Below are 11,699 nucleotides of genomic sequence, written 5' to 3'. Positions count from 1 at the left end.
AGTCCCATGCAACAGAATACTACAGTCCATGATAGATATTATTATATCATAGTTTTACGCCAGAATGTCACTTTACCTCCCTTTAAAAAATGAAAGTGAAAAACATGTATCTTAAATTGACAAATTCACATATCAAGATCTGATGGCTTTATGTTAGAGCACTTGTGTGCCCTTAATGAACTTAAATGAATATAGCTCCGTCCACACTGTCCGCAGATGTACGGCATCAGTCCTGTATGAATGCGCTCATGCTGTTGAAGATAATGCTGACGAGAATACTTCTTCCCACACTGTGAGCAATAATACGGCTTCTCTCCTGTGTGAACGCGATTGTGTTGTTTGAGACGACGCTGGTAAGTAAAACTCTTCCCACACTGTGAGCAGTGATACGGCTTCTCCCCTGTGTGAATGCCCTTGTGCTGTTGGAGAGTACTCCGACAAGTAAAACTCTTCCCACATTGTGAGCAGTGATACGGCTTCTCTCCTGTGTGAATGCGTTCATGGTTTTTGAGAGTACTCCGACAAGTAAAACTCTTCCCACACTGTGAGCAGTGATACGGCTTCTCTCCTGTGTGAATGCGATTGTGTTGTTTGAGAGAACTTCCACAACTAAAATTTTTTCCACACTGTGAGCAGTGATATGGCTTCTCTCCTGTGTGGATCCGCTTGTGATCTTTGAGATGATGACTTTTAGTAAAACTCTTCCCACAAACTGAGCAGTGGTACATCTGGAAAACACAATAAAATTATTCAAGATGATTAAATAATTTTAGATTTTGTCCATGTGGTCTTGGAATTGTTTTTGGAAACGTCTCCTACAATACTGTAATGACTTCACCACCCAATCACCCACCTTTAACGACTGTAACAGCTTTGTAATTTTATATTTGTAATGTAATTCCTTTGATTGCAGCCCAATTTTACTGGTCAATTTTACTCACAAAACCAATGTGACTGATCGATTTTGAGAGCCAAGATGAACAAGACATTTGACCAAATTCACACATCATTACTCATCACTAATCACACAGAAATAGTTCATGTAGATCTATACACATGTTTATAAAATTCAGAGACTAGGGATACAAAGATGACCTTGCTCTTGGCGACTCCGGAAAATCAACATGGAACTTTGTGTTTCCAAATACAATGGATTACAGTGTTATTGTAAGCAACACACATTCTCTGTTAAAAATATATAATCTGAAAACCTGTTTATGATTTGCAGTATGGAGATTTTTTGTTGATTAATAAGGAAAGTACAAACTTGAAGCTTTATTAAACATGACATTTACCAAAGTGAAGAGGTCATCAAAACCAGACTCCTGGAAATGTACTCTCTCAATGCTCCATTCACTGTATATCCACGATTGTGATAGTGATAAAATTCTAATACTTGCAGGTCATACAAACATTTTCTTACTTCTTAAAAGGAACACATATACACACACAACAAAAACCCATTCATTGATCTTACAGTATAACTGTGTTATCCTGGTCAGGGTTGAAATAAATCCAAAAAGTACAGGTGCATTCCAAAAAATTTTAATATAAATATAATTTAATTTAAAACTTTCATATATTCTAGATTCATTACACATAAAGTGAAATGTTTTACATTACAAAAGTCTTAATCATGATGATTACGGCTTACAGCTCATGGATCTCAAAAATCCAGTATCTCAAAATATTAGAAGAAAGAATGTAATAATACAGAAATGTCAACATTGTGAAAAGTATGTTAATTTATGCACTGATACTTGATCGTGGCTTTAATCCTTTTGCAGGAATTACTGCATCTATGTGGCGTGGCATGGAGACAATCAGCCTGTGGCACTGTTGAAGTGTTCTGGAAGCCCAGGTCTGAGATACTGGATTTTTGATTGCCATGAGCTGTAAGTCGTAATCATTGAGATTAAAACAAAAAAGGGTTGAAATAGTTCACTTTATGTGTAATGAATTTAGAATATATGAAAGGTCCATTTTTTTTTTATTAAATTACGGGGAAAAACTATATAGGGAAGGAAACAATATAGTGAGGAAAAAAAAAAACTTTCACAATATTCTTATTTTTTGAGATGCCCCTGTATATCAGGAACACTGGACTCAAGGCACCATGGACTGGATACCGTTCCATCAGTGGATGTTCAAAAGGCATACATGGGTGTGGTGTGCTGGTCAGGCATCCCCCACACCTTTGGCCATATAGTGTAGTTGGCTGTAGTTAAATGGACACGTCACAGACGGAGCATCATTCAGGTGTGAAGTTATAGCTCATTCCACAGGTATGCTTCTTAAAATTCCAGTAGAGCTGCATCTTTGGGGATTTGTATGGTGGTCGCTAGGCTTGTGTGATACAAGTCTGTACAGGCTTTTGTGGAGTTTTTTGTAACTGTTGCAGCCAAAAATGCTTGATTTTGCTGAGGCTTTTTTCAAAAAGCAGAGCTTTTTGTGCTTCTTTTGCAGATAACTGGATAATTGGTGAAATTGTTTAGCACAGTCTTTCGCAGGGATGTTTGTTGGTAAATGAGACCTTTTAGCTGTATTCATGTTCGGCACACATGAATCAAAGAGGGGTTTGGCTGAATGCACGTTGTGATGACGTCACATGATGGATCTTGGCCAAATCTGCTGTAATTTTAAACATCTGCAAGCTCCTCCGAATATTAGAGTTTACTTGACATTGTGTTAATTTGCATGAATTGGAGGAACTTTATAATGATATCATCCCTCCAGGAAATTCTAATACTATTGTGGATTATTATTCAGAAACCTACATCTATACCACTAGAATCATTTTATATCATTGTATAGTTGTTTCTGAAACAAAACACTGACACCAAACTTTTGAACAATAATGTATATTTTTGTGAATTGCTACAAAACTATAAACAATAGTTTTGAACATGTGCATAAATCTTCTGTTCCACCCCCCAAAAAAACAACTTCTGAATAAAACCTGGAGTCCACAACACAATCTAATAAGTGGAGCAAGTGTCCATCTAATGTCCTTTAGTCTATCCATTCATCTAATGAACTTTATTTATCAGTGAATGAATGAAATCAGTTCCTTTATTAATAATCTGAAGACCACATAAAGTGTGAGTCCTGACCTGAAGTCTTCTGCTCGTTGTATATAGTGTTGTGATGGTTACTTAATTATAAATAAGTTCTCAGAGTTTAAAAACTAAAAGAGAAATCAGACACATGACTAAACTTTACCTTTGAGCTAGTAGCAGCAGGAGTCTGTGGAGATTTTCCTAAAGAGCGGCGTCTGGACTCTGATTTCATTATAAGAGGTGTAAAGAATCAGGACACTGGAAGAAAAATACAGAGATTCATGACTCCAGAATCTCCACTAACTTGTTAACCGAGCAGCTCAGGTGGTAAGTTTCAGATGAACTCACCTTTAGTGATGTTACGCAGAGTATCAGAGATCCGAAGCGGGTGTGGAAAAAGAAGCTCCCTTTCACATGAAGATCTCGGTCCAAGCGTGTGTTGTTCTTCTTCTTCTTCTTGTGTTGTTTAATGGTGGTTAACAAGCCAAGTCATGCTGTATTACCGCCACCAACTGGACTGGAGTGTTAAGCATTAATAAGAAGGGAAATATATTCGTTCTTTTAAATGTCCAATAAAATGTCCAGTCCTGTTTTCCTGAGATAATTAAGTATTTCTCTTTGTATTTTTGACTGTCCTGAGGAACAATTCAATAGGTTTGATAAGGTGATATTGATTGAATCTATATTTCTCCTCTCTTTCCCTTGTAAACATTACACAACGTAATAATACATGTTAAACAGTCTCTGTTTCACCACATCAAGCATAATCCTGTTTGATGTTTCCATATTTTGAAATATGGATTATTTAATCCAGAATGTCCTATTCGAAGCCGAGTGATAATTGCATCACTCCTTGTTTTTGGACCACACTCACACACAGGAGTTCGTCCGTCGATTTTGACGAAGACCGAAGTTTACATTTCTGCCTCCATTATGGAGAACACAAACTGGGACTCGACTTGCACGTGAATTGGATTAAAGTGAGGAACCCTTGCATAGCATCGGCCTCACTCTCACTTCCCAGTGACCACAATGATCCAGAGGCAAGACTGAGTCAAGACAACTGAAGATGTCTGTTTTTGGATATTGTATAGATGTTGTGAGGGAAATTACTAATTTTTACTTTGTAATAGTTTTGTTCTTGTTCTGTTTCATTCTCATCAGAGGATAACGTCTAAGAAGTCCATGTCATGTCACTGAGATCAGTACAGAATGTTTATCTGCTTACAGAGACACAAACATGTTCTTCTGCTCAAGGTTCATCTAAACATCTTCCAAGATCCTAAAACAAAGCCTGTTTAAACTGCTTCTTATCGGTACACAGAAGTGTGTCATGCTCTGCTTTTCATATTATATATATATATATATATATATATATATATATATATATATATATATATATATATATATATATAGTAGTGGTTCAGCACAAGTGCTTCAGAGTGCTCTCATTATTCTATCCTGCTTTATTCTATACTGTAAACCTTTTTACCTTCAGAGGACGAGTCTGCGAGTGTTGTCTAATTTCCACGACAATGTCTACCCGTTTTTTTCCTTGTCCCACATTTCTAGCCACTTTAAATTCATAAATTCTCTAATTCTTCCTTTTACCTCTTCTTTACTGAGTGGTATATGAACTTCATATACCACTTCAAATATCCATATGATCCATTACCTGTTTAGCCAGTCTGTCCACTATTTCATTTCCTTGTACTCTCACATGTTCTGGTACCCAACGAAATCTCAGGACCATCCCCAGTTTCTGAATTCTAAGTAGATGCGTAAGTATCTCATATACTAAATCTTGTCTTTATTCAGAATGCCCATTTAATAAGCTATTTACAGTTGATTGAGATTCTGAACAAATAACAGCCCCTACTGACTGAACTTCACCTCCACCCATTGCATAGCCAATAAAATCATTATTAACTCTGTTGCAAAAACTGATACATATTTAGTTGTCCTTTTTTGAATGCTGACTTTGAACCTCTTAATATGTACTGCTGCAGTTGTTTTTCCTGATGTAGGATCCTTTGAACTATCGGTGAATGAATGATATTGATATGAATGATCATATCCCATACTTCAAAGTATATATTTTATCACTTATTTTTTGTTATACTGTTCATGTGCTCTGTTTTCTAAAGATCTTTATTAACATGTACTCCCTTATTGTGTTTTTTCCTGAATTACAATAATATATAAATAAATATTTTAAAAGTGTGTAAAATACATTTGTAGCCGGAAGTTGGCTGAGAGTTCGTCTCCTGTTTTTTTTTTTTTTCGAGCTGAGAGGCTTCAGAAAACATGACATCATTTCCTGTAAGGGAACATAGTGAGCATCGATGCTCCCTGGTTTGTGGGATTTTTTAGGGAGCGAATGTTCAAGTGCACTGGAAGAGTTTTGTAACAAAAAAAATTGTCATGTATTTCACTACAGAATGGTCCCATACACAAAATATACCATAATTTAAAGCTCAATAGCATTTGAAGGGAATGATGTACAGTCACACAACCAACTGTAAAGTTTTTGACTAGGTGTCAGATATGATGCACACCTTTTAGATTTTTGATATTTAACCCTACAATGCATGAACCAAAAAAAAACCTTCACGAACGCATAAAGGGGGTCAAAATGACCCGTACTGGATTGAATTATTTTCTTCAAAAAATAGATGTCCTATTAATGAAATAATTAAACCAACTGATGATCCACGGATGTTTTAATATTGTAATACAATTCTAGTGTTATAGAAGTAGGTTTCTGAATAATAATCCATGACAGTGTGAGGTGATATGACAACATTTCACTGTGATGAACAGAAGTTTGTAGTCTGTTCTCTGAGAACTCCAGAGCCACAGTTCTGCCACTTTTAGGTAATATCCATATTTTCAGGTCTTTTCTCTTCATAAAAATGAGCCAGAAAAGAGTGCTGCTTAATGGTTGCCATTTATTCCCGTCCATTTTACTTCCACAGACAAGAACAAAAGAATAATGTGTGAGCCAGAAGATTTAAAAAGCGAATTCTCTGTAACCCACTCCCACCCACCCCCACTCCACACACACACACAAACACTTACAGCCCTAACCCTAAATTACAATATCATGTAGGAATGATTACATCATTACACAGTTCCTCCAATTAATGCAACTTAATGCAGAATCAAGCAAACTGCAATATTCAGGGGAGCTTGCAATTGTTTAAAATTACAGCAGATTTTCCCAAGATCCATCATGTGACATCATCACAACGTGCATTCAGCTAAACCCCTCTTCGATTCATGTGTGCGGAACATGAGTACAGCTAAAAAATCTCATTTACCAACAAACATCCCTGCAAAAGACCATGCTAAACAATTCCACCAATTATCCAGGTTGCATTGGAAATTTTTGAGAAAAAAAAAAGCCTCTGTATAATCAAGCGTTTTTAACTAATCAAAACTCAGATTAGTGGTGAGAAATGATGTGTAAGTTTGGTCAACTCTCATTCATCTTGGCTCTCAAAAATGATCAGTCACAGTGGTTTTGGCATTAGTAAAATTGGACTGCAATCAATGGTATTACATTACAAATCTAAAATTACAAAGTTTTTTTACAGCCGTTAAAGGTGAGTGATTTGGTTGTGAAGCCATATTACAGTATTGTAGGAGATGTTTCCAATTACAATTCGAGAAACACATGGGGACAAAATCTGAAATTATTTAACCATAATAATTTTGTTTTCCAGATGCACCACTGCTCAGATTGTGGGGAGAGTTTTACTAAAAGTTGTCATCTAAAAGATCATGAGCGAATCCACACAGGAGAGAAGCCATATGTGTGCTCGCAGTGTGGGAAGAGTTTTACTCGTCAGAGTCACCTCCAAATACACGAGCGCGTTCACACAGGAGAGAAGCCGTATCACTGCTCACAGTGTGGGAAGAGTTTTATTTGTCAGAGTAATCTCCAACGACATGAGTGCATTCACATAGGAGAGAAGCCGTATCACTGCTCACAGTGTGGAAAGAGTTTTACTCGTCAGAGTCATCTCAAACAACACGAGCGCATTCACACACGAGAGAAGCCGTATCACTGCTCACAGTGTGGGAAAAGTTTTCGTGACCAGAGTGCCCTCTACAGCCATCAGCAGAGTCATACAGGATAGAAGCCGTACAACTGTGGACACTGTGGACAAAGCTATACTCATTCAAGGTCATTAAGGAGACACAAGTGCTCTAACATAAAGCCATCATCTCTTGATACGTGAATTTGTCAAATTTACATATATGCTGTTCATTTTCATTTTTTAAAGGCAGGTAAAGAGACTTTCTGGCATAAAACTATATTACATCATTTGTCATGGACTGTAGTATTCTGTTGAATGGGACCGTTATTGCTTACTCACTGGGTCTAGCAGAATTCATGATTTTATGTTTTCCAAGCATTGAATACACCAAGATGGGAAACACCCTGACTTCCACTGAAACGTATTTAGTTTCATAAGGCCAAAACCAAAATGCCACCCACAGTGGTTAAAAAGGCAAATGTTTTGTTTAACTGAATGCATATGCATTTAATTTCCTGAAATTCACATCTAGATTTGTTAAACAACTTATTGTTTAATTGTGAAAATGTCCAAATTGGGCCCAAAGTGTCAATATTTTGTGTGGCCACCATTATTTTCCAGCACTGCCTTAACCCTCTTGGGTATTGTGTTCACCAGAGCTTCACAGGTTGCCACTTGAGTCCTCTTCCACTCCTCCATGACGACATCATGGAGCTGGTGATTAGAGACCTTGTGCTCCTCCACCTTCCGTTTGAGGATGCCACACAGATGCTCAATAGGGTTTAGGTCTTGGCCAGTCCATCACCTTCACCCTCAGCTTCTTTAGCAAGGCAGTGGTCATCTTGGAGGTGTGTTTGGGGTCGTTATCATGCTGGAATACTGCATACTGATCATGCTCTGCTTCAGTATGTCACAGTACATGTTGGCATTCATGGTTCTCTCAATGAACTGTAGCTCCCCAGTGCCGGCAGCACTCATGCAGCCCCAGACAATGACACTCCCGCCACCATGCTTGACTGTAGGCAAGACACACTTGTCTTTGTACTCCTCACCTGGATGCCGCCACACATGCTTGACACCATCTGAACCAAATAAGTTTATCTTGGTCTCATCAGACCACAGGACATGGTTCCAGTAGTCCATGTCCTTAGTCTGCTTGTCTTCAGCAAACTGTTTGCGGGCTTTCTTGTGCATCATCTTTAGAAGAGGCTTCCTTCTGGGACGACAGCCATGCAGACCAATTTGATGCAGTGTGAGGCGTATGGTCTGAGCACTGACAGGCTGACCCCCCACCCCTTCAACTTCTGCAGCAATGCTGGCAGCACTCATACGTCTATTTCCCAAAGACAACCTCTGGATATGACTCTGAGCACGTGCACTCAACTTCTTTGGTCAACCATGGCGAGGCCTGTTCTGAGTGGAACCTGTCCTGTTAAACCACTGTATGGTCTTGGCCACCGTGCTGCAGCTCAGTGTCAGGGTCTTGGCAATCTTCTTATAGCCTAGGCCATCTTTATGTAGAGCAATAATTATTTTTTTCAGATCTTTAGAGAGTTCTTTGCCATGAGGTGACCAGTATGAGGGAGTGTGAGAGCGATGACACCAAATTTAACACACCTGCTCCCCATTCACACCTGAGACCTTGTAACACTAACAATTCACATGATACCGGGGAGGGAAAATGGCTAATTGGGCCCATTTGGACATTTTCACTTAGGCTTGTACTCACTTTTGTTGCCAGCGGTTTAGACATTAATGGCTCTGTGTTGAGTTATTTTGAGGGGCCAGCAAATTTACACTGTTACACAAGCTGTACACTCACTACTTTACATTGTAGCAAAGTGTCATTTCGTCAGTGTTGTCACATGAAACGATATAATCAAATATTTACAAAAATATGAGGGGTGTACTCACTTTTGTGAGATACTGTATGTCTTTTGAACATCCTCTGATGGAACTGCATCCAATCCATGGTGCCTTGAGCCCAGTGTTCCTGATATAGTTTTCAGATTTACTGCAACCTTGACCAGGAGAACATATATAATGTTGTATGTGTTCCTTCAAGAAATAAGATGATGTTTGTATGACCTGCATGTTTTAAAATTATATGCAGGATCACTATCACAATTAGAGATTGACCAATAATCGGTTTTACTGATATTTGTCAATATTTAAGCATTTTTCCATAATCGGTTATTTGTTTTTGTAAGATCGGATCAACCGATAAATGGCTGTTTTGAGAATTGCATGCAGGACTGCTCTAACAACCATTAATATGCAAATTAGATTACATAAATGCTTGATATGTAGTATAAGCTGCTTGGTGCTAAGAAATGGCGACAAACTCTCAGACTCTCATCGGAGCTTTTATTTATAAAAGACACTTTAGTAACTGCACTTTTTTGCACTCTTTCAGACCCCTGTATTTATTAGTATATAAATAAAAGTATTGTTTTAAATACGAGGAGGAAGTGAAATTGAGGAAATTGTTATAAATTAAACTGTTTGTTCAGTTAGTGGTGGTTATCATTGTGTCAAAAACAGAAGTAAAACAATAAATAAATATCGGTTCTGCATATCAGAACCAGAAACCATTGGACACATCGAATAATAGCCTCTGGCAAAAGAGATGCCAGTACATCAGGGGTAGAAGCCACTACAAGTGAATAAGTCAGTGTACAAATCTCCAAGAATTGTCTGGTTTGAGAATAGGTCAAATTTGAGCTAATGATTGAAAAAGGCAAGGCCTAATAAGACAGAAATTAGTTGCACTGAAAGATTCCACAAATTCCAGCAAGCCATTTAAAGCCAAATTATCTCCTGTTACTTGAATTACTGAGCCAAACAATGGTTGTTCAAAACAAGGAAGCTGTATGCCCTCGGCTTCTAAGATTTTCAGGTCATCAATAAGAGGCTTTAGTATCACATCAAAACCATTTGTCTTAAGAACTTCTGTGTAGAATAGAGCTGCAAGATGTACACTAATCAGTACCGAGTTACACTTGGGTGGAAGATTTTTTAGAGTAAAACAGATACAACCAAGTTTGTGGATCCACCTCTTGGAACCTAGAGGGTTAGCAGTTTCAAAATCGTCATAATAGAGTAGAATCTGTAAAGCGTGCTTTTGCTGCGAGAACAGTGCATGGTTTTGGAAATACAACCCATCATTAATGTTTTTGTAAACTCCAATTCCACTCTGTTTGTCCACTTGTCCGTTACGGGAACCTGACTATAGATACCTGTAGTTCTATCTCTGCACAAATCCATTCTCACCCCAAGAACACATTCTTTAGGTTCAACTATTTCCCATTTCTCATCTTATTTATGCCTCTTTGACTCAGTGTTTAATGCTGAAAAAGGATTACCTAATTGATCAAAACAGTGTTCTATTCTTCTACAAGTGTCTGAACTTGTACTTTCAGGAGTAACAGTTTTAAGAACTGCATCTCGTGCTTGGCTTTTAACATCATTAACAACTTCTTTCATTGAACAAACAATTGTTTGGACAGCACGTTCAGAAAGACCTGACGCTTGTAAATGAGCAACAATTGATCCACACATTGAAGATAGCTGACTTGTAACAACAGAACTTTGTGAAGTATGTGGCAACAGAATTTGGGCGATCATTTGAACATTCCGCCTCATATTCTCCCTGAGTGGAAACATCCTGATTAGTATCAATCTCTTGATCCATAGTGTGACTACTGAGGTGTTTTCAGAAGCCACTATAAATACAAAATGATAACAGGCGACCTGGCTCTCCACATTTTAAATGTAACTTTTTGCTAGGATATTAACCATATTGAAATTTTAAATGTTGACAAAGAACCAAACAAGTTCTGAGGTGCCCTTTACATACAAAACATGTGAACATCTTCAAGGCTGTTAATCTCGCTGTAGCAATCGTGCTCGAAGTTCTTTAACACGCGGGCTCTCCTTTGCTCTTCCGACATAGATGTTATAGATAGTGGTTTGGATAAATGTGTAGAAATCACAAAGAGCTTCATCATATGAGAAACTGAAGACATAGTGAGCTTTGAACAGTTCATCAAAAGCTGCCACTGATGTGTGCGCCTTACATGGGATCGTTTTCGGTCGATAATAACGTAGAACTTTTGGATATCCTTCTTTCGCTCACCGATGCAGAGGAGGAATGGTTGTCTTGTGTCAGCACTCTCAATGAAGGTAGTCACACTGGCTCCTTCCTGTAGGTCGGCAAAGGGACATAAAATAAATATGAAAATAAAACTCTTTGCATGTTTTTTACATTATCACTAGCACCGTCACATCTTGTTTGCAGGTGGAGTAAGCAAAATGAGATGCTGGTCTCAGAATCCCAAAATAATCTACACCTCAAGAGTTCCTAAAATTAAGATCTGATGTTTAAATATTAACTTTTGCATACCTTAATATCTCACAAGATGGCTGGTCGCTTGAGCTGAACTGATCTTGGATGTTTTTTTCTGGCCTCTTGAGGTTAGAGGGAGCAGGTGCAGCAGCAAAAGGATTGAGGACATATCGCTGGTCCATCCTAAAGACATCACAAAATAATTAAATTACCTCTCTTTAATTATTTTTTTAAAGACTGGAATAT

General features: G+C 38.0%; 1 protein-coding gene and 1 pseudogene across 1 annotated transcript; one reads left to right on the top strand and one right to left on the bottom strand.

Moving 5' to 3' along the window:
• Positions 1-32: 32 nt before the first annotated feature.
• LOC128615613 (gastrula zinc finger protein XlCGF67.1-like) lies at positions 33-3,693 on the bottom strand. Its single transcript, XM_053637842.1, has 3 exons — positions 3,408-3,693; positions 3,223-3,317; positions 33-728 (listed from the first exon to the last, which is right to left on the bottom strand). The coding sequence occupies exons 2-3, from the start codon at positions 3,289-3,291 to the stop codon at positions 126-128; spliced, it is 672 nt and encodes a 223-aa protein (XP_053493817.1). The 5' UTR covers positions 3,292-3,317; positions 3,408-3,693; the 3' UTR covers positions 33-125.
• A 3,039-nt stretch (positions 3,694-6,732) lies between these two features.
• On the top strand, positions 6,733-7,306 carry LOC128615617 (gastrula zinc finger protein XlCGF49.1-like; annotated as a pseudogene).
• Positions 7,307-11,699: the final 4,393 nt, after the last annotated feature.

Source organism: Ictalurus furcatus, chromosome 12 (genome assembly GCF_023375685.1).
Source record: "Ictalurus furcatus strain D&B chromosome 12, Billie_1.0, whole genome shotgun sequence".
In the NCBI taxonomy this organism is placed as follows: Eukaryota; Metazoa; Chordata; class Actinopteri; order Siluriformes; family Ictaluridae; genus Ictalurus; species Ictalurus furcatus.
The sequence above is the reverse complement of the archived record's forward strand: the minus strand, read 5'-3'. Positions and strand labels throughout refer to the sequence as shown.